Genomic DNA, 23,290 nt, shown 5'->3' with positions numbered 1-23,290 from the left:
TGACAAAACCAAAAGTGTCCCACCTTCTCCTTTGCAGAGGGTGACTTTTCTCTGGGCCTTTTGAGCTGCTTCAGTTATTAAAACTGCTACAGAAGTATGCCCTTTTTATACTTGAGGAATTTGATGGATCAGAGATGGGTTGAAGCAAAGGGAAGGTGGGATGTGCTTTGCCACTCACAGTTGCCAATCATTAGACCCTGTCCCATGAAACCTCACCCCAAGGAAATGGGAAGAGGGTTGAGATGTTTTGGACAAACTGGATATGAGAGAAACACCAGGACGCTTGTTGTTGCTGTTTTTTCATTTCTAAGTTTAGAAATAATTAAGGGTTTTAATGAGAAGAGTTTTTTGCATTGAGGATGGAAAAATTTCACATTCCCACATGCTGAAGGCAGCACCAAGCCAGCAAGACTTGTCCATATTTAGAAACCGTGTTTCCTGAAAGCGTTTACTAAGTTAACCTTCATTGAACACACTATTTGTGGGTGTGTAGAAGGGAAACAAGGACCCTCTTTCATGACATGGAGGAAACTCCAGAATCCTGTGTGTTTGCTCCCAGCTTGGCACAGATGTTTGCATTTCCTTGGAGCACACATTTGCCATGTCCAGCTATCCTCGCTGAGAATGGCAGGAGCCCCCTGGCCCCATCTCATCCCCAGCCCACTGACAGACTGTGACCATTCACATGTAGATGCATCCTATGTGTGTGGGACCTGCCAAAACTGCATGTTCTTGTGGTGGTGTCCATCAGAGTGTCTCTACACTAGATTAATCAAAGTTGTGGGTTTTTTTTAAGGAGGTCAGGTGTTTGTTAAAGCTGCGGAGGTAATAAACATGCAATTGCTTAGTGGAGATAAAGTACATCAGAGCCATTAGTCTGCTCCAGAGCCACAAATATCTGGTTGCAGTTTTTCAACAAGAAAAACAAGATGAGAGAGGTGGGGAGGAACACCCTGTAGGAATCATTACCACCTTTTCCATAATGAGTTTAGGTGAGTTTGTGAGCAAAGTTTCTGAAACTAAGAGGAGCCTTGGGCTCTAGATGCTTTCTGCTACATTAGCACCTAGACTTCTCTCAGTGCTGTGTACCGATAACTCTTCTCCGCTCAGCCCTCGATCCATTATTTGTAAGAGGAGGAGGGAAAGGCAGCCTTGAACTTTGGAGCGGCTCATCTCCTGCAAGGGTGAAAAATCATGGACTCCACACAATCCAAAATGAATTCAAGTGAAGCCATTTATTACAGAGACAAGCCTCCTTATATACGCAGTTATTTCTTGATCATGCGTCCACGTTCCAAACACGCATTGGCTGATCGGATATTGTCCATGTTCAGGTCTTGTTATTATAGAATTACCTCACTCTCATAACAGGTGTTGTTTTTCAGCCTTCGCGCCGGCCTTGGCGTTGCTTTGTTTAGTTCAGAAATAAATCTCTATCTAACAGAAACCCATCCACACAACAGCCTTAATAAAGTCCCTTAAATCTCCCACAATCTCCCCCCACTCTAGACCATCCCCCTGTTCTTCCTCAGAAGAGCTAGACAGTGTTTGGAGAGAAACAGTGACCCTGCTGATTATGAAATCTGTTACAGCCTCCTGCGTGTTTTAGTTCAGCATAATTTAGGTGCAATTAGCAAATATAGTTAGAAGTTGAGAAGGAAAGGGAGAGGGGTATTCTCCATCAGCAGCAAACCCGCAGCAAACTTTGAGGCTCACTGTGTTTGGCCCTTCCTCTGGACACCAGGGTGTCACTGGGAATGTTGCAGGAGCCTGGTGGGAGAGCACCAGCAGAACTGCACCCAGCTCCTGCCACTGCCCTTCTCCTTGCTGCCCAGTACTGCCATGCAGCCCTTTGCAGTTAGGATACATGGCAGCTGGTGGGTAGTGTGACATGTGGACCACCAGCTCAGGGTTTTTGTGAGGAAGAGGATTTCCACCTGTGCAAGGTTGCTGATGCCCAGAGTTTTGCTCTCGAACTAAAGCTCCCTTGGCCATTCCCTTGGGACTGCAGCAGGAGGGCAGCTTCTTTTCTCCCCCTTCATTAACAACAAAGAGGCCTTTGTGTTAATCCCAGTGGTAGTTCTGGGGCTCTTAAAAATGCTTTTTCGTTGTCTCATTAGAATGCTGTCCTCCAGCTGGAAGGGACCTGGAAACACAGGTCCTATCTGGTGGCCATGGGAAGATGTGGCAGTCATGACATGGGAAAGGAGAAGTATATAGGGGGCTGCAGGGTATGTGGGAGATACCTTTTTTTTTTTTTTTTCCTTTGGATAAATTGCATATGTAACAACAGTGTGTTTTTATTTTCTCTCCCTTTCTCTCTTATTTTTATCTCACTGTAACTTCTGTGATCTTGGATCCAGTGATTGGAAAATACAGTCAACTTCCAGACTCAGGTATGGTTTACAGATGGGTCTGCCTCAAGCCCAAAACACTCCTCTGGGAGTGGGTGCATGCAAAAGGCTGGGGCCAAAGCCCCCAGAGCAGAACTGCCACCGCAGCGGGAAGAAAGCACCCTTCTATGCAATGCCTGGGGAGCCGGCTCATAGTCAGGCCTGTTTGTTTAGTTGCAGTGTGTCTCAGTGTAGCATCCCCTCCTTATAGTCTGACTTGCCTTTGCCTGTCAGGAGAGGGTACAGAGGTCCCCTAAGGTTTATTTTTAGATATAGGCCAGCACTTTCTCTGAAAGTCTCATTCTCAGAAGCAACGTTGCCACTTCGGTCTTTTCCATAAAGGTCTGAGATGCTAAAGTCTCTCCTGATGAGGATAGTTAGGCACCTTAGAAAATACTTCCCCGGGCACCTTATCCCAGCCTGAAGTACTGTAATAGCAATGCAGTGACAGGCTACAAGGGAAAAAAGTTATGTGTTTGATATAACAGACCTGTCCTTGCCTAGCTTTTCCAAGGCTGGTTCTGCTGAGCAGTCACAACTTCCTGTGAGGTCAGTGGTGCAGCCTCACCACCTATGCAAGAGTTGCCAGGGAGCCCCAGACATTCTTAGTTTGCAAGGTGCTGTGCTCCCACCCCTACGTGCTGGCAACATTTGCTCTCTCCTTCGGACTTGGGTTGCATTGTGGAAAAGGCTTAGCCCTGAACTGGCTGTAGAACATTTGTGGTAGTTGTAACCTAAAAGCCCATGAATACCTTTTGCTCTCCTGACAGCAGATATATTCAGCAAGAACAAAAGCAGGTGTCACTTTTCATTGTATCCAATTCAGAGAATCCACCTGCTTGGACTGTATGCTGATGAGCAGCACATTCTCCAGACAGATCTTGGGACTTAGCTGCAGGAAGGTGGGGGAGGTTCACTGCAAAGCTCCCATCATTTCCCCAGCACTCCCATCAGGCACAATGTGTTCCCTTCATATGGCACAATAGTCTCTGCGAACACAACGACCTTCTCACTGGCCTGGAAGGACCACGTGAGCTTGTGCAACCCCGGATCAGATACCCTGCCCTTGCCTGCAAAAGGTGGTGAGCAGGGATCAAGCAAGGGATATTTCATCGTTGTGGCCAGGAGACAATTTCCTTTAGCTTTGTTTAGATTTACAGGGGTTTATCCCCGTGCTTGATAGATACTCTTCACTCTCTGAAACCTTGCTGCCATCCAGCTGTGAAGTGATAAACAGCCTTGCTGGTCATGGTGACCTAGGGGAGTGCTTCACCGTCCCCCCGTCATCAGCTTTTCTCGCCCAGAGTTATCAGGCAAAGGCTGTCAAGCTGGGGGTTACGACAGAGGCTGCAGACTGGTCACATGCAGGGACTTAGCACAGAGATGGGAGAACTTTTCTTTCTTTCGCCTCTTGTCCTGTGAGCCTCTCCAATGCCAAAGCCACCAAGTTGTATCACGTTTGGCAACTTGATGAACACTGCCTGCCTCCGCTTGCCTGTCATATGTGGGAGGGAAGTGGCTGGTGCCTAAAAGACTGCCCAAATATGTTTTTTCATGGGTTTTACCCATGGCTGGGCATAAATAATTCAGAGATCACTGTCATTTTTGGCATGACATTGTTTTTTTCACATATGTTTGTGTCTCACGTGCTTGAGGAATGGGTTTTATAAATACCAGTTTAAAATTAGCATTACAAAAGTGACTCATTCTTTTCTAGGGAGAATTGAGTTACATAAACGTGTTTTCTTGTTTTCTTCATTGGAAGTCTGGCCTTATTTGCACTTCTTATGAACAACTTGTCTTGACAGGTATGAGTGACAGCGTCAAAGACAAATTCTCTACTGCGTTTTCCATCGTGGGTATGTTTTCTTCGCATGCCGTTGGAAGCCTCAGCGTGTTCTTCTGTGCTGAAATCACGCCCACAGTAATCAGGTGAGACATTGGAGCCCCCTGCTTCAAAAGATGGGGAATAAATTCTTCTTATTTGGTTGATAACTGGCTGTGTAACAACACATTGTGCAGGATGGGAAATCCCCCACAAATTGAGACCTCACAGCAATTTTTGGGGCACTCTTAAATTTAACGTCCTTGCAGTCAGTCTGTCTCAGTAAATGCGTCTCTGTGGTAGAGAGGCTTTGTTTCCAATGGCTCCACCTTGTGTCCCATCGTGCTGCTCATCAGCAGGGCAGGCATCATATGAAATGCATTTGTTTGCAGCGTGGTATGGTCTTAACTGCTTAGCTGAACCAGATTGTGGGGTTGAACTGTGTTATTGCTTCGCTTACTCTGCTGGATTTGTACCAGCAGTGACCATGTGAGTCTCCAGCTTCATATGAAAAGAGAAATTCCACGAGTGTGCAGAGGAGGGCATACATGCAGGCAATTCCTGCCTCTATAGGGCAGGTATTAATTGGGTGAACTTTAGGGGTGCTTTGGAAAGGAGGCGCTGCAACATGTAGTGTTAAATGCTTTTGGTGTATATAGGTGCCCTGAGAGTCTGCAACCCTGCCTCTCCTACGACACCAATGTGAGGGGTCTGCCTGTATTGCAGATAGAGTCATCTTTCTCTTTGCACCCATATCTGCCTTAACAGAGGCTCAAAGTTTTTCTAAAGAGCAGCACTTTGATCCTGGGCAATAGTAGAAATCAGGCAGATGATGTTTGCTGGGGAGCTTCCCATAAAATGTCTTTGTATTGTCAGGGTTTTATACCATTTTATGTATTTGCTGTTATCTTTCACAGCACAAAGGTTGTGCTTGTGTGTTCTGGATTATGCTTACAGCAGTGCCACAGCAATTCAGGAGTCTGCCCTGACTCCAGGGAATTTCCCAGGAATGTAGGTCATATGGGTGAAAGGGAGAGAGAGTGGAGAGGATATATTTTTTTTCTTTTTTACTAAAAATTACATGCCTTTTCAGTAACTTTGCAAAAGTATTATAGCAACTACCAGTTTGAGTAGCCAGAGTCTCCTTGATCTAAGGCCTTTTCTTCTAAGCCATATGACTTTGTGAATGTATTTTACAGATAACATTATTTCCACAGGGAAAGACAGTGTGAGTGGTGAGGAGATTATACAGCAGCCTGAAACACTTAACAGCTATTTACTTATGTGCGTGTCAGTCAATTTGGTGGTTTTATGGCTCCTTAGTTTTCTCCTCATCTCTGTTTGAAAGACATATAGATAAGGAATTGGCCACATCAACCAGAAGAAAAATCTGCCAAGTAGGGTTAGGTGTGCAGGGGACAAAATCCTGTCAGGGAGCCAAAATTCTGTTTCCCCTGACTGTGCTGGGTGACACCAGGCGAGTGACAATAGCTGGATATGCCTCAGGCTCCCTGCTTATTAATAGGGATGATGACATTCTGCAGTGCTTTGCAACCCCTACCTTGAAGCTCTTGAAAAGACCCACTCAAGGCTGTGATTAGTAGGTGGAGCTCAGGACTGTACATAAACCTGTTGTAGGCAGAGGTGTGGTTAAGCTGCCTTGTGTCTTGCATTTTGGTGGGCTGCTCCCTCATAACTTGTTCTCCAAAATACCGTCTCAGGGGTCCTTTAGTGTTTCAGGCCATCTTAATACACTTTTGGTTGAATCTCGAGGAACTTCAGGAAAAGGGAGGCAGAGAAAGAGCTGAGGCCATCTCTGGGGTTTCCCTGATCAAATCCTTTATCTGTAATCTCCCATCCCTGAGCACATAGAACAGCACTGCCATTATCAAGGTAGCAGTGATGTGATGACCAACCGATGGCGCCTGTCCAGCTCTACTGCTGTGTTGTTGAGATCAGTGGTTACAACAACATAGAAGGAAAACAGTCACCTTCATCACCAAGAGGTGTGGCTGGTTCCCGAGACACAAAGGTCCTTCCCTGTCACATGGTCCTTTGTACCCTTGAACTAAAGCCCTGTCTCCTGGCACTAGGCAGGAGGGCTTCACCAGATAGTTCTATTCCTTGCACTGGGGGCTTCAGTTCAGAGCTCTGCAGATAAGCCATCTCTACTAACCTTGACGGGAACACCACTGTGGGTTGCACAGCTACTCAACAAGGATAGGCTGAGGAAAGTGTGGTGTGTCCTCTCCCTGTCTTCTGCATGCTCGGTTACTAACAAGTGGAAAAGCAATCTTGATTTTATTCTTCTCTGTGTCCTGCTTTTTCCCCCACCCAGATGAAGAAATAAAGAGCAGGCAGCAATGGCTGAATTAGGAGCTTAACCCATCTCAAGCTCAGTTCCAGTGGGGTGCAGTGCTATTTACTGGGACCTGAACCAGGCCTGTTTTTTCAAAGGTGGTGCCTTCACCCATGAGGCCAAGGGCATCCTGGTGTGTTACTCAAGGTCTGGCCTAGGACTGGGCTCACAACAGGATTGCTTATGTATAGGGAAAGGCAGGGAAAAACATGAAGGTTTCCAGGGACTGACTTCAAGAAGTGGCTGACCTCACTGGACTAAGCCCTAAAAAACTTGGTCTAAATTAAATGTTGGCTCTGGTTTGTGCAGGAGGCTGGAGTAGGTGCTCTCCCAAAGTTTCCTCCAACCTGAGCAGTTCTCTGGTTCTTCTGTATCTGAGCCATACCACATGTCGACCTGTTTGCTTAAGACTGGATAAATGGCCACCAGAAGATAGGATTAGCATATCTCTCTTCCTCTGAGCAGCAGAAAGGCACATCCCCCTTCTTAGGTTTAACCTGGTTCAAGCAAAGGATATCAGTGAGGATATTTTGCTGTTGTCTGAAAAAATACTGTGGCAGTGAGAGAGGAAAATCTCCCTTGTGATCAGGGAGGCCCTTTCTGAGAACAAAATTTTGGGCCAAGGTCCCTTTGCAATTCACCAGTGACAGGACCTTAAGCCTCACATAAACCACCCGACCTCGCTGCCACTGGGCGAGCAGGGGTCAGGGAAGTGGTTCTGGTCACCCGTGGGGCCATGCTGTGGGAAAACCCCCCACAGCAGCTGCTGTCGGGCAGAGGTGAGGAGCAGGGGCTCGCTGTGGGTGCCAGCAGCCCTGGCGCTCCCTCCCTCAGCCCTGCTCTGCACCTCAGAGCCTGTTTGAAATACAGACACCAGCCCCCTGCCATGAGAAATCTCATACTGAGGAGCTGTGTCCCAAAACACCCCAGGTGTTTTTTGTTTCCATCTGCTGCCCCATGGCACCTGTGAAAAACAGTGTGAATTATGATAGTGCTGTCTCTCTTGCCTTGTGCTTGTTTTCCTGATATGCAAATGAACAACAAAAAATTCCTGAGAGTATTTCCAGTTTTCTGTTTGTTGTTGTTGGTTTTGTTTTGTTTGTTTTTTCCATTGTCATATTTGCAATATAGTCAAACATTTAAAAAAAAAATATCTTCCAGGTTGCACACCAAAATGTATTTTTAACTCACCTTCTGCCAGGTTTTGATGATGCTGGATAAAGTAACGCTTGCTCTAATTACTGACGTCATATGGAAAAACTTTTCTTTTTCCCTCAGAACTGAAGCTGCTTGACCCGTAATGACAGAGCCGTCTTTGTTGTTGCCTTTTGCTGTTTCCTTTCAGCTTGCTTGATACCCTTCTACATCGGCTTTTAAAACTCACCTCAGGTCCTTCTAGGGGGTTGAGACACAATTCAGCTGTAGCAAACACGGATGTAAATTGAGACGGGCTTTTGTTGCTCCGGAGCCAGCTTGGAGAGTGATTTGCCATGTATTTGGGGCTGGTTGTGTCGATTACTTATGTGAGTGTATTAACGAAGTTGCAGGGAGGCCAGTTGCACAATGGCTGCATTCAGCTGGGTTCCTAAATTGCCATCGGAAAGCTGGCAAGTTTTTAATAAGGGCTTTTTGTAGTATTTGGGGAAATCACTGTTGTCTGTGAAAGATGCTCTGCCAATCTTGAGGATTAAAGTGTACATACATGAATTTTTGATCCAGTCAGTGTCCCAAGAACATTTTTTTAAACCTGTGCTTGCTGCCCTTTAGCTGTCAGTTAAGCAGCAGTGGATTTTGTAAAGGATTTGCTGAAGATTGGCTTTAACATGGTGGTTGGCTGAGTTAATTTGCCATTTGAGGGTTTATAGTGCTGTAATTTCTAGTATGCCCAACAGTTGATTGTTTTTTTTTTTTTCCAAGTATTTAATGTAAAGCGGTTCATTTGCCTTCTGTAGTTGTCTTCTGTAACGTCCAGTTATTGTTAATAATTGCATTTCTGCTGCTGGGCCTGGAAAAAAGGCTCCTGAGCCCATCTGGTCACCAGAGGGTTTGGGAATAGACAGCATCTCCCAGAGGAGATGGAGGAATCATGATAGCCAGGAGGAATCATGATAGCCAGGCAAGCTTGGTGGGGTAGTGGGGATCAGGGTGCCAGCAATTATGCTCATGGCGAGATCTCCCTCTGCAGGCAGCAGGGCCTTTGGAAAACCAAGGGCAAACTGCCATTCTCAGAGATGTTGCTAAAATGGGGGTGACGAATTGAGGGTGATGCTGTGGCAGGAGGGGTTGCTTGCATAGCCAAAGATCAGGAAAGAGCCCTGAATTTGGCTTGCATAAGCGACATTTATGCTTGTGGCTGAGGGGAGATGAGGTTATTTTCACACTTGCTTTTTTTTTTTTAAAAGCTTTAATGTGTTTTCATTTTTTTTCATGTGTGTGCATGTATGATCTAAATATACAAGCACATTGTACTTAATAAATTAGCATTTGTGCCATAAAGAAAATTTTATACAGTTATTTATTTACAATTTAAGCATTTGACCAATGTTAATCTTGTCATGACCCCTTTCTGTGGTGCAAGAATACTCAAGAAGAGTAAGAGAGAATGAAGTGAGGGACCTATCTCAACTTGTACTGTGAGTTAAGAGAAGATCTCAGAAATTAATCCCAAGCTCTTGTCATCCTATTCTGACCACTAGTGATTTTAGCTTTTTTCTTTCCTTTCCTGAAAAAAATGCATGTTATTACAACATTAGTGTGTTGAGAGGTTCCACCACAAGTTTTTGTGGGGATAATGTTTCAGCACTTGGTGTTTACTATAACAGATTGAGGCAATGGCCTGTAAAGTGCTTATCTTCTGCTTCTCCTGCCTCCACTGCTGATTGATGCCAGATAGAATCATAAAATAGTATTGGTTGGAAGGGACCTTCAAAGGTCATCTAGTCCAACCCCTGCCATGAGCAGGGACATCTTCAGCCAGATCAGGTTGCTCAGAGCCCCGTCCAGCCTGGCCTGGGATGTCTCCAGGGATGGGGCATCTATCACCTCTCTGGGCAACCTGGGCCAGTGTTTCACTACCCTCAGTGTAAAAAACCTCTTCCTCATGTCTACCCTGAATCTCCCCTCCTTTAGTTTAAAACCATTACCCCTTGCCCTATTGCAACAGGCCCTGCTAAAAAGTCTGTCCCCATCTTTCTTATAGGCCCCTTTTAAGTGCTGAAAGGGCAACAAAATTAACTTCTGCACCTACTGCTTCTTGGTGTCTTGTGTAAGCTGAAGAAGGCTCACATGTTAAGCAAAATCTGGTTTTCCTTCACTGCATATGGGAATACTTCTTCTCCTTATGTGGAGGCATTCATATAGGTGTGAAAAGATACTTCAGTGAGTAGAGTCATTTGCCCACACTGACTGAGGCAAACAGTCAGCAATGATCTACAACAGCAAAGCAACTCTCTGCTGCATTAACAGTGCAGCACAAAAGCTGTAAGCAAACCAGGTTTGCCTTAGAGATTTCAGATGCACAGGTACATGCCAGACGGGGTGGGAGTTGTGGTCTGAGGGCCTATCATGGCTGTGGGCTCCCCAGACCAGTGCCGATGGGGCTGTGCTGGCCGGAGCGGGCTGTGGGGCCCGGGTCTCACCTCTGCTGTGTTTGCAGGGGAGGAGGGCTGGGGCTGGTCCTGGCCAGCGCGGGCTTTGGCCGCCTGACCGCCCCCATCATGGAGCTCCACAACCAGAAAGGCTACTTCCTCCACCATGTCATCTTCGCTTGCTGTACGCTCATCTGCATCATCTGCATCCTGCTGCTGCCGGAGAGCAAGAACCAGAACCTGCCCGAGAACATCCCGGATGGGGAACATTACACCCGGCAGCCCCTCCTGCCGCACAAGAAGGGGGAGCAGCCCCTGCTCCTGACAAACTCTGAACTCAAGGATTACTCCGGCCTCCACGACTCGGCAGCTGTGAGTGATGGGATCTCTGAGAACACCACTGCCAATGGGATGAAGTCAATGTAGCTGGGTGAATTTTTATTTTCTTCGTTTTTCTTTTTTTTCTGGTTGGGTTTGGTTTTTTTTTCCTTTCTACTCTCTTATTTTATTTGATGCTGTTGTGCAGGAGGAGCAGCACTTTGGGCAATGGTGTTTTGCACAGGGTTTACAAACCAGTGGTGGAGCAGACACAGACTTGGGTGAATTCAACTCTGCTGCTAAAGCAACTTTTGGCATCTTCAGCTGTTGTGCAGACTGCTCTTGAAAAAGTTACGGGGGAAAAGACTCATCTGAGAAAAGACCTGGCTGAAGGTAGCCCTTCAGAACTCTTTTTTTCCTGCCATTAAATATGTATATTTATTTTGATTTATTCTCAAGAAGCACTTTATTTCCTTTTCCTTTCATAGATCACAAAAATGAAGCCATCTTATTATAAGAGGTGCAGCCATTCCAAGAAAGAAACCATGGGGGGGGTGTTTTCTGTTTTGTTTTTGTGTTTCTTTAAAGGAAAGAGGGATCCACTGCAAAGTTGAATTGACTGAAATTTAGACTTGTGCAACATTCTTCTGCCTGTCTAGAAAGTCCAAGCGCAGAGGTTGCCTGCTGTGTTTGTATACACCAAAAAAAAAAAAAAAAAAAAGAGGAAAAAAAAAAGCAAAACCTGTTGTGACTCAAACTCTGACTGCATTTTAGGCAGCTTATGTTTGTTTTTATAGCCCATGTGCACTTAAAAGTTACTTTCTAAATTAGTACTTTTCTTTTTTCACTAAATGCAGCGAAGAAAATCCTACCCAAACAAGATGATTTTTCAATGAGGATCAGCCTTCTGCATTTTAAGAGTCTGTTTATCTATTTTAGACAGTTCTGTCTGGTGTTTAATCGCAATGAGATGTAAATGGTTTGACCAATGATGCAACAATTAGTTTTGCTGAGAATGGTTTTAATTACCTGGAGGCCCAGAATCTCTGAGCGACTGCTCCAGGAGAAGAGCAGGAACAAAATGTAAAGATCTGTACTTTGTTCCAAAAGGTGTCACAGCTGGGGTTCCCACTCCTTGGAAACAAATGTCCTGGCATAGCCTTGCCTGTTTTTAGAACCAGGGTTTGGATTTTCAACTTCAGTGGGAAAAATACTTAAATGACTATTGGAGATGAATGAATTGATAGTGTGTGAATAATGAATTATGGTCTGCTGGTGGCCATCTTGGGGTTTTAGAGATGTTTTCTGGTTCTGATGCAAGTATATGCAGTGAACTCACCCAGATTTCCCCCCTTCTCCAACTGTTCTCGTAGGGTTTTCATTAAGAAAAAAATAAAATTCGCTTAAATTGGATCGATCCTACTCGAGGCTAAGAAAACTGAACATCCAGTTTGGCTCCCACTGTGCAGATAGCACTGTGATAGTGGCCACTTCTCCAGCCCCCAAACCAGCTATTTCCTTTGGCCATCAGCTTTGGGTTCTCACTGTGTGAATATTGTGAGGATCTAGTTCAATGCAAGGACTTAGCAAACAAACAGCTTTCTTGCATTGTAGTTAACCTCCCTGCTCTCCCTCCCTCTTCTCCTTTCTCACTCAGGCCATCCATTTAGTGATTGCTCGGTAGTGCAGACGTTCACACAAACAGAGCAGCAGGATGTCGATGTTGCATCGAGTGTCCATATGATTGCCACTTTGTTTGATGTACATCTTGTGTTCGTACGCATGGAAAGCGCTCATTTGCACTTTCCTCCTCTACTTTCCCTTCCCCCTCCTCCTTTGCTGTATATATCGTCGATTAACTACTGTACCTAACAATTTCCATCCTCCATTAGGCTGCCGATGTCCTCATACAGGCCCCAATAAATCAGAGATACGTGCTCCCCGGCAGGTGATGCAGTAAGTAGCACAGCCTCAGATGCTGATGAGTGCAAGGGGACAGGTAGACCTGCAGAAGCAACAGAGATTGTTGTGTTCAGAGTAACAATGTTGTCCTAAAGCTGCTAATTTTTGCACAGAGGATGTGGACATTCAGGTTCTTCTTGAGCCTGGTAAGAAACACTGGACCAGTTGATGGTAGTTTTGCCCGAAGTCACACTACTTTTTTTTTCACCTTTGCTAGACTTGCTGTGACAGCAAGAGCCTGATCTTCCTTACACTCGAGTTTTATTGTTGAGCTTGAGTGCAGCTGCCTCTCTTTTTGTTCCATGCTGAGATTTCTGCAGTCTGTGTTCACCTAAGGAAAAAACCCAGGCCTTCCCCTTTCATGCAGTATTCACGTGCCAAATTTGTGCAATAACTTTTGCCTTCGATATGAGATGCTTGTTGCAAGCCACACACGTTGGGGTGGGGGAAAAAAATAATAAAGAAAAAGTGGGTTCACAACAAAAAAAAATGAAGCAGCAAAACCAGTCTTACTGGAAAAAGGCCTGAAAGCAGAGGAGCATGGGCGAGCAGAGAGCGGCGTCCTGCCATCCATCGTGCCGTGGAGCCAGCAGCTCCTTCCTGCGTGGTCTCTGTGCGTGTGTGCTCAAGCTACGGTACGGCTCTGGTCAACCATCCACAAGCCTATTAAAGCAGCTGCTCCCAGCACTGCCAGCCGTCCCGGTGTGCTCACCGCTGCTGTCCACAGCGCTTTATTGTTTCCGATTCCGGCGGTGGCTCTCTGATGACAGAGGGGCCCAGGGAAGAGAACAGTTGTTTAAACATATCAACCTTTATATAACAAACTAAGTGACAGGTACAAGCGGCTCTTTTTTTTTTTTTTAATTCTTATGAATTTGACTTGATTTGCTGCTTTTTTGCTTTTTTCTGCCTGAAACCAAGTAGTCGGTACTGATCTTCTGCCACGTGGGGAGCCCCAGCTTCTTGAGTTGGTCTGGCCCTCTGCCTCTGTCATGACAATAAAACACAAACTGATTTCCTGCCTTGGCAGCTCTAGTTGTGCTCTTTTTCCTGAAACAGATCTGTGATTTATGTGTTTTTTCCACACACGCACACAGCGTTGGAAAGCTTTTGCCGTGCGCATCTCGTGCGGAGGAGTCGGGTACCCGGTGATGCAGTGGGGCAGGAAGGCAGAGATGTTCACCGAACTTTGCCTAGTCCCACGGCGGCATGAGGCTCTCGGTTGGATGCACCATCAGCTCTCTGGCCACATCCCCTCCGCAGCCGTCACCAGGAAAGGCTTTTCTCAGGTGGTTCATTCTGGCCACCACAACAGGGGAAGTGGTCAAAGCTGCCCTGTCCATATTGGCCTTTTTTCTGTGAACCTTCCGCAACCTCTAAGCCCATCAGTGGATTTTTTCTTTGGATTTACCTTTTAAGGGCTTTCTTCCATCTTTGTAAGTTTTAACAAAAATGTGAAAATGACATTACGCTTGATCTTGTTTTGGTTGCTTGTGGGGTTTTTTTGTTGGTTTTGTTTTGCTTTGTTTTGGCTTCTTTTTCCTTTTAAGGTTTCAGTACTGCTTTCATTGCCAGAGACACTGCAAACAGATAACACAGTCGCCTGTTTGCAAATGTTTTGTGGCCACTCAGAAAGGGAGTTGTATGACTTTTTGGTTTTGTTAAGCAGGCTTTTTATTTTTATGGTTTTTTTTAATGAAAATAACTTTACTTAACTGTTGCCTCTTCCCGGAGCCAAACACTGAAGGTCACCAAATTGGAAGCAGAAGTGCCATTAACTGAACTCTGTGAATGTCAAGTCAAGTTGCGCCTGTAGCTGGCACATAAGACAACACTATTAAGTGGGGGGATGATCTCCCCTACTGTAACTTTTTTTTTTTTTTTAAATAAAATGACAAACCTCATTTTAAATGTATTGTGTAAAATGTTTCGGGAAAGGAGTATGGTGTGTTATGTCTAGTGGGTGAGACCTCCCTCCCCATTTCAGTTTCTGATGAAGTTTTAAAGAATCGTGTTACTGTACGTTTTGATCATGAATAGTCTGGTGGTGCTTCCTCATAGCACAAGCTTAAATCAAGTACTGAAAACAGTCTTACAAGCTAAATGTCTGCATGATGTTACATCTGTTGTACCTACTGAAAAGAACTTTGTATGTAAATGTACAGAATAAAATAACGTTGTCCCATCAGTTTGCTCTCCTTGGTCTGGCTCCCTTGCAGTGACTTCTGAAGCAGCCCAGCAGCAGCTAATGTGACACCTCAGCAAATAGCCCTACCCTCCACAAACAGAATGAGCTGATTTTAAATCAAGCTAATTAAATCAGCACATTGATTTGCAACAAATTATCCTTTACATTCAATCACAGAATTGTTGACTCTGTTTCCCAGGTTGTGTAAACTAAAAAATGCCATCCAACAATTGCTGTTTGCTCTTCTGATCCTGAACTGCAGCCAACAACCAGCAGCTGCTCCCACCAGGTAAGGAAGGACCCTCTGCACCAACATCAAATCTGCAAGGTAGAAGCTAGTGGGTGTTCAAAACCCCTTTGAACAAGTGACTCAGCAGGGGTTATGCCTTCTGCAGCAGTAACCTCTCAGGTACAGGTTTTAAGTGCCAATCACAGTACCGCAGCAAGGTAAGTCCATCACTTCTCTGCAGGTTGTTAGGACAGCTGTCCAGCAGCAGCACTAGTAGTTTTTGTTCATACCAGAAGCTTATGCCTGAGTTAGGGCTCAACTTGCAATGCAAAAGAAATAACCTGGACTTGCTCATCAGGTTGTGAAGCTCAGTGTTCCTCCAATTTGCTGTGAATAATAGGTGGTGGGGCATAGCACAGCACATATTGACAGCTGCAAACAGCCACCATGGCCGGCTTGGGGTTTTTTGTATGGTTAACCTTTAGCTGCCCTTTTCATTGAACAAAATTGCCCATGGATCTACCTCTGAAAGAACACCCGTCCTACCTAAAAGCAAATCTAGAGATGTAACAGGATTATTTGCAGTGGTGCTGTTAGCAACTGCTCTGATTTTTCTAATGAGTAGGCTCAATTTACATACATGATGCTCTTCTAGCAGCCTGACAGATTTATGTATCACTCCAAAATTCAAGGTGTGCTTTTTCTTTCTGTATAGCCCGCCCTCATGGATGTACAGAGAACTCTTTGTGAAACTCTCAGTATTCTCAGTGCCCAAGAGATGGAAGGAAATACAGTGTTTAGCACTAGTACTACAACCACCAGGGAGCAGAAAAATAAAGCAAAGTAACACTTTATGTTACAGCTTTTCAATACTATAAACATGTCTGCTTTTTTTGGGTTTTTTTATTTGAACACTAAAAGCTGCTGTACTATGTCCAACACTAGTACATAATAGATCAAATGTATAGGTAGAATTTAGAACATTTCCCAGCAGATCCCAGTATTGAATGCAGGGCAGACACTGCACACACTTTCACAATGATGTTCTCACATTGCAGCATATTTTCTACTCTACTCACCTATCCCCTACTTAACAGGTTAGTAAATTTGGAAAGAAAACCTCCAAGCTCAACTGTATTTAGGTCCAGCTATATTTAATAACAACTGCAAATTCAATCAAAACAATACAAAACAAATATACTAACAATGTCAGTGTGAAAACTGCAATCAGTTTTTCTAGAACAAAAACTTCAGGTTATTTTACAATGATGCAAAGTCAGAACTTCTCTGGAAAAGCCATCATTTCTTCTTTGATCCTGTTTTCTATGAGTAAGGTGAAGTTGCTGTCTGTGTTTTGAAGATTGTAGCTGACAAATATCTGTTTTTTGGTCTTGCTGGCTAAAACATAAAACAGAATATTCAGCCATAGTTCACTCTTATAAAAAACTGATGATGGTATTCAAGCGAGCATTTTAAAAAGCTGCATCATGTAGATTTCTGAGACAACATCCTCCACTCCTGCTGTGCTGGACCCAGCTGTAAAGGAATAACAGAACAAGTACCCAAGCACTGGCACATTGGGCAAAGGTACACACATCACTGAAAGGGGCAACATAAGCCTGGTGACTATGAACTAGTTTTTGGGCTGATTCAAAAAGCCATTAGTGAGTTGAAAACCTCACAGTGTTTTTAGGGGGTTTTGCGTGCTTCTTAAATACAGTACAGTTTAAGTGAAACTACAGACCATATTGGACCCTTGGCACTGAAATCTAGTTTCTGGTACGTCTATGCTATGTCTATGGTAAATCTATGCTATGAAAAAACAGAGTGAAAGAGCACAAGAAAGTGATTAGGCCTCAATTAACAAAGTTCTGTTTTCTTATAAACCCCTAAAAAGGCCCCCCAAAGTGTGCATCACTCTTGTCTAAGCCTAGTCTCAATAGTTTTATTTCCTTTAGCCTTTATTTATATGGTGTCCATGAACAGTCCAGGACGCTGGAGAGCCTGGGTTGAACATGATGAAACCAAGCACAAGTTCCAGGCTACTGTAATGACAAATACCTAGAAAGAGGTGCTATAAAATTAAGAGCTGCCTTCCATGACAGAGCTAATTAACAGTGATCAAAGTGTCCACTGGGACAGGAAGACAATTATCAGATCAGACCAGTTAACACCAAGAAGTGTTTTCTAAATAAAATGTAATCCTACTACTGTACCATAGCAATATGGCAAATCAGTAACTGTCTTTATACAATGCTAAAACTAAACTTTGTGAAACATGTAAGCACAAAAGAGGAAAAACAGGCACCAAATTTAAACTGAGTTGTGTAAAATAGCAGATGAGAAATGGTATTTGGGTCATGAGATATTCCTGGCAGGGAATGAGCTGGGAGATGATGATCCCAGGGAGAAATCAGATGGTTATGCTGAATATTCAAAAATATCATCTGAATTTTTAAAATTGAAAATAAATACACCAGAATTCCTAATACATCAATCTTTTTTTAAATGGGAAAGTTAACTACAGAAAACCTATCCATACTATCAAATGTACTTAAACAGCACTTTTCAGGCATTTTCATTATGCAAATCAATTTCTTATTTTCTGTCCTAACAGGTTACCAGCTTCCTGGCTCAGTAAGTAGAGCTGCTTCTGAAATGCAGGGACTCATTTGCTTTTTAAAACTTGGCACTACGAAACACCAATATAATGCAGCATGTTGCTCTGATTCCAAAAATTACTGCTTGGCACCAGATTTTGTGGTAAAAAGCAGTATGTTTTCCAAGCGCTAGTGCTTCCTCATCATGCCCTAAATGAATGCAACGCTAATTCTGAACTAATTAATACCTTTATCTTATGCAACGAAGCTACATCGTACACTGCAGTGTCAAAACTCCAACTTCTAAACTATGTTTGCGCAAGACCCAGCTGAATCTCTGGGATGCTGTTCCAGTTCCCGGGAGCACAGCGGATCCCTCAGTGTTGCCTGTGCAGGGGAGCTCTGCCCTAAAGAGGAGACTGAGGGGTGACCTCATTAATGTTTATAAATATGTAAAGGTGAGTGTCACAAGATTGGAGCAAAGCTCTTCTCGGTGACAACCAATGATAGGACAAGGGGCAATGAGTACAAACTGGAACAGAGGACGTTCCACTTATATATGAAAAGAAACTTCTTCTCAGTGAGGGTGACAGAGCCCTGGAACAGGCTGCCCAGGGGAGCTGTGGAGTCTCCTTCTCTGGAGACATTCAAAACCCACCTGGACACATTCCTGTGTAGCCTCATCTGGGTGTTCCTGCTCTGGTGGGGGGATTGGACTGGATGATCTTTTGAGGTCCCTTCCAGTCCCTAACATTCTGTGATTCTGTAAAGGGCAGCTGGACCTCTTCTGTCCCCACTTCCCTGCAAATTCAATGGGACATGTGGACTCTAGTGGGAAGGACAGAAGCAGGCAGGTCTTATGTCTCCAAGGAAGACCATTTGCACCTTCAGACCAAAGCAGAAAACTGCAAAAGACAAACACAGGGCTTACCTAAAAAAACCTCCAGCAGGGCTGCTTCCCGCTGACCCCTGTTGCTCCAGCCCCTCAAAGCACAGGACAAGCCTCACGGGCAGCCCATCATTGGGATGTGCTGAGTGCCAAGAGGCATCACAGCAGCACAGACCTGCTCCTACGAGATCATGGATACAGTCAAGGCCCAAATCTAAGCGTGGAGAGGAGCCCAGTGAGAACAGAAGAAAGGATAGAAAAAGTAGACTATTAGTGCTGGGAAAAGACAGGAGGGGAACTGGGCTCAGCTGGGAAAGACTCAAAAGAAGAGGTTCAGATGATCTTCAGCAGTCTCTACAGAGGGGAGATGAAGGCACAGCATTATTCAGTAGTTACTATGGCCAGAAACACTGGGGTTTCAGGATATGCAGGTAAGGGAGGCACTAGCGGACAAGACTTTCTCCTGAGTCGGACTCCGCTAACCCACAGGAAACAATCTTCTAGGATATGGGTTTCCTGACTAGTGAGACACATCTCATGCTAGAGCAATCAGAGAGGGTGTTGGGAAACACTCCCTGCACCTGATACAAACAGGTGTAGATATAAATAGCTGAAGAGGAATAGGAACATGGCAAATGTGTCTTCAATAATGCAAAAGAAAAACAAACAATCGAAACACCAAACAAAACAAAACAAAACACACTAAAATAAGGAAAAAGATACACCAAATCCAGCTGTTCTGGCTAGGACCTGCCAGGCTATAAAGACAACACCAGGAGAACATGTACAGACACGTGGGAGTGCCAAAACTCCTGCTCCAGGGCAAGTAACCTGACATTGCAGGAACAAAAAGCAAGTGATAGAATGTGACTGGGAAGTATAAGAAATCAAAAAAAACATGTTCGAATGGCACCGTATGCTACTCAAGTTAGTGCCTGCGAAGACCAGAAGGGAAACAGCATGGAAAAAATTATGATGGCATAGGAAGCAAAAAAAAAAAAAAGAAAGAAATAATTAAAAGTTACTGCCTGCCTGAAGATTACCACATGGTAGGATGGCTAAGAAGGCTACCTTGGAAGTACAGCTACAAGTCAGACTTCGCTGTGAACAGCAGCTCTGTTATTACAAAATTGGAGGTAGTAACAGGGATTTAATTTCCCAGAGGAAAATTTACCAGTAGTAGCAAAGCTTAGTATTTCTAGTCAAGGAAGAACACAGATTTCCTTCCCAAGCACTTTGTGAAACAGAGAAGATACAGAGATCCTTAATGATGATCTTGCAGATCCACTGGTTTCAGGAGAATAAACAATTTGGAATAAGTGACCATGAGCAAACTTAAATTGCTGGACTGACAAAACCAAGCCTAAAAAGATTTATTTCACTTCTCAAATCTCAGTTATGATCAGGTGAAGAGAAAGCATGTAATTATTCAAATCAAAAGTGTATTATTGACTTTACCTCTTCAGCCAAAGGTGAAAAAGGTCTACAGGCCTTCGTCAATACAGTAGACCTTAAGCAGGGTAGTAGGAGTGAGAATTATATCTATTAAAAATATAAAAGGGACTGACCAGCCAGGAAAACTGTAACCCAGATGTTAGATAACATGGATAGAGGAATACTGCCCAAAAGCCAAGCTGGGCTGCAGCTGGCACAGGAAGCTTAAAACAAAATAATGAAAGACACTTTAAGCACAAACAAAGAAAATAGGAAGGTGCATTATGCTCTGTGAATGAAGAGTAACTGATATCCCAGTACCAAGCAACACTATCAGTTCTCAGTAACAAAGTATGTGAAATTAACAATGTAAATGAGAAAAGGACCTTAAAAAAAAAAAAAAGGCACCAAAACTTAGACCACTTACTGGAAGAAAAATCAGGTGACCTGGACAGCCTCTGTGCTAGAACACTGAAAGAACTAATATTAGAAATAACAAGTTATGAAATAACAAGCTATGAAATCTGTAATAACGTTTAAGAGTGAAGATAGCACACACGCTAAAAAAAAAAAAAAAAGACAGGAGACTTATAGCTGGACTCTAATGCTCTGCAGCTTAGAGCAAGTTTCAGAAGAAACTAGTAATGAGGAACCAAAGAGAAAATGGAATAAACTGTTGCACTTTATCAAAAGTAAACCCTCTCTGACTACATTTTTACTAACTGACTTCTTAAGAATAATGCACTAATTACACCTAAAGAAACCATGTTATGCTGTACCTCATAGAATGATTACTTTAAGTGGAAATGATCAGACCTGTATTCAGAGATAGGGCTGCAACCGGTTGAGACTGCAACAGTGGTTATTAAAAGATAAAAGTTATCAGGATGAAGAAAGGACACCAGTACTGTTTTTCAAAGATCAGTCTCATGAGCAATTCTTTTCTTATATACACATTAGTGGCTGGGGAGAAGTAGGTGTAGATTTGTGAAACTGCCTGACCACAGGAACTCAGGACAAATTGCCCATGATGAAGATCAGCACACAGAAAATGAAGAATTATGTGGCTTTTCCAAATGAAGCAACAAAAGATGAGACTGACCAACATAGCATCTTGCACTGAAAACCCGGTAACAAGTACAGTTCACCAGTTGGAGCTGCATCAGTTACTGGTAGGTGACGAGTATCCAGCATGATGCAGCTGTCAGAGATGTGAGGGTACCAGGATGCATTAGGCCAAGTATTTTTTTAGAGGTACAGGGGTCTGAAAGTTAGTATTTGGATTCAGAAATCTGGCTACATCAGCATTGCACCAAGTATAGCAGGATACTCTACACATGCTGAAAATTGAGACATCCTGAGAAGTACTGCAGGGACGGTCAGATCAAACACTGGCATCTGTGAGATGATGCAGGACTTTCCAGGCCAGAACTTGTCAGAATTTGGTGGCAAAAATGTGCAAGATGTGGAGAGGTGTGGCTTCATCTTCGGCATGATGGCCACCCCACAGCACAGAAGTATAGAGAGGAGGTCACTGGAAATCCCACTTACAAGGATGTGCTTCCCCTGCCTCGGTCCCAAAGCCAGGGTCAGGATATTAAATAACACGCTTTTGACAATGCTCAGCGTGCCCTGAGGCAGAGACCCCACCAACTGACGTCAGGCAGACTTGTACACAGCTGAAAAAAAAGTGAATGGTAAAGGAAACTGCCTTGAGCCTGCACCGCCAGGAGGATCCATGGCCGGTCCGCAGGCAGCGGCTGCTGCTGGGCCGGGGGCGGCGAGCACCGCATGCCCCTGCGCCCACCCACACCGGGAGTGGTGGCTCCAATGCCACCAGAAACAGCTCTACCCGGGCCCGGCCCGTGTGTTTCACCGCCCCCCGCCGCGGAAAGCGACATGCGAGCCCACCCTCGCCGCCCCGGATCCGCCCCCCGCCCCGGCGGGAGCTCGCAGCCACCGCGCCCGCACCTACCCAAGCGCTGGGCCAGGCAGGTGGAGGCGGTGTCGGAGGGATCCCCCAGGAGCGAGGCGGCCACGGGGATGCTGTCCTGCAAGCGGAGCACAGCAGAGCGCAGGGCTTAGCCCCCGGCAGAGTGGGGCGGGAGGCGGCGGGCACCCCCACCAGCCGCTCTCCCGCTTCGCCGCAGGATCCCGGCAGCCCGGGAGAGGCGGCGGGGACACTCACACGGGGGCTGCACATGGCGACGGCCAGGCTGGCCAGGGCGGGCGCGGCTCCCACCCAGAGAAAGAGCGAGTCCCGCAGCCGCATGGCGTGGAAGTGCACCAGCTGCTCGCCCAGCCGCCCGCTGAAGTCATGCAGGGCGATGCTGCCCGCTGCTGCCTCCGCCGCCCCCCCATCGCTTGCCGCTTCCATCGGCCCTTCTCCCGCCGCGACTAGGCCTCAGCAAGCAAGGCCCAAGCGAGCGTCCCGCCCCGCTGCCCCAGGAGGCGGTGCTCCGCCGCGCCCGCCCCGCCGCTGGTGCCACCTCCCACCCGGACACCGGCCCTGTGCAGCCGCACGCCCGCTGGCAACCCGGTGGGTGCACCCGTCCTCCGTGCATAGCCCTCCGGGTGTGCACGCACGGCCGTTTCACCCTGCCCGGTACATGCACACGCACACACGAATGGATGAACACACACCCCCCTCCGTGCACAGCCCCTCCTCGGTGCACACCTCCTTCGTGCACAAACCCCAGGACGCACACGCACCCTTCGGTCTGTGCACAGCCTTGCCGGGTGCGCACCCCCTCCGTGCTCCCATCCCTCTCCCCGAAATGCACACTCCTCCGGCCCGGTGGACACCGCCTCCGTTGGCCCCCCCGCGAAGAACACAGCCTCCTCCCTGTGCGTGTACGTACACACCCCAGGGCACACATGCAGCCCCCGATGTGCGTTTCCTCCTTGCACAGGCACACTCTCCCCGGTTAGTGCACCTTCTCTTGGTTTACGGCTTCCCCGGCGCTCACACCGGCCCCGGGCCCTGCACACATCCCACCCGTGCCCCCCTCTCCCCGTGTACACCCGCTGCGCCCTCCGCAGGGAGGCGAGGGGTCGGGATTAAGGTGGAGACAGCCGCAGGGATGGAAAAACCCCACTAGATGGCAGGGGAACCACTGCCCGCGGGGGCACGGCAAATAAAACGGGGTCCAGGCGGCTCTGGTGAATCACCCGGGAGGAGCCCCGGGATTTCAGACTAAAGGGAAGGGGCTGGCATGATGCTGTGCAGCTTCGGAACCCCCGGGAAAGAGGAGGAGGAAGGTCACGGTGACCTTGGCTTCATTCAGCTCTGGGGGTTTTCAGGGTTATGGGGGATCTGCAAAGAAAGCAAGTCAGGTTGGCTGAGCTCTGGAGAATATGGGACCATGAATAATTAAAGGCCCTGCTTTGGATAGGATTTTTGTGCCCACCACACTTTCACCAGAGCACAGCTAAGCTGGTCATTACTGAAAAGGATTTTCCTTAACTGGGCCGTCTGTTGCTGATAAGAATACAGGCTATAGGCA

General features: G+C 45.9%; 2 protein-coding genes across 6 annotated transcripts in view; one reads left to right on the top strand and one right to left on the bottom strand.

Annotated features, from left to right (window-relative positions):
* The window catches only part of SLC22A23 (solute carrier family 22 member 23), a 117,754-nt gene extending 103,122 nt beyond the window's left edge, over positions 1-14,632 (top strand). For 2 of the 5 annotated variants that reach the window (XM_065830967.2, XM_065830965.2), the window contains 3 exons: positions 2,364-2,396; positions 4,202-4,325; positions 10,233-14,632. In XM_065830967.2, coding sequence (XP_065687039.1) covers positions 2,364-2,396; positions 4,202-4,325; positions 10,233-10,590 — 515 coding nt within the window. In that variant the 3' untranslated portion in view covers positions 10,591-14,632. The other 3 variants (XR_010650888.2, XM_065830966.2, XM_071804534.1) reach the window with 3 other exon arrangements.
* A 1,366-nt stretch (positions 14,633-15,998) lies between these two features.
* Positions 15,999-22,242, bottom strand: PSMG4 (proteasome assembly chaperone 4). Its single transcript, XM_065831334.2, has 3 exons — positions 21,973-22,242; positions 21,760-21,835; positions 15,999-16,259 (listed from the first exon to the last, which is right to left on the bottom strand). Exons 1-3 carry the CDS (start codon positions 22,159-22,161, stop codon positions 16,138-16,140), a joined length of 387 nt encoding a protein of 128 aa, XP_065687406.1. The 5' UTR covers positions 22,162-22,242; the 3' UTR covers positions 15,999-16,137.
* Positions 22,243-23,290: the final 1,048 nt, after the last annotated feature.

Source organism: Patagioenas fasciata, chromosome 2, assembly GCF_037038585.1.
Source record: "Patagioenas fasciata isolate bPatFas1 chromosome 2, bPatFas1.hap1, whole genome shotgun sequence".
Lineage (NCBI taxonomy): Eukaryota > Metazoa > Chordata > Aves > Columbiformes > Columbidae > Patagioenas > Patagioenas fasciata.
This window is presented reverse-complemented; position numbering and strand designations above follow the sequence as displayed.

Coding starts and splice junctions, on each gene's coding strand:
- PSMG4 (XM_065831334.2), bottom strand. CDS start 22,161: ATGGAAGCGGCAAGCGATGGGGGGGCGGCGGAGGCAGCAGCGGGCAGC. Junction 21,836..21,972: donor TCGCCATGTGCAGCCCCCGT/GTGAGTGTCCCC, acceptor CTCCGCTTGCAG/GACAGCATCCCCGTGGCCGC. Junction 16,260..21,759: donor CTGCCTGGCCCAGCGCTTGG/GTAGGTGCGGGC, acceptor TTTATGTTTTAG/CCAGCAAGACCAAAAAACAG.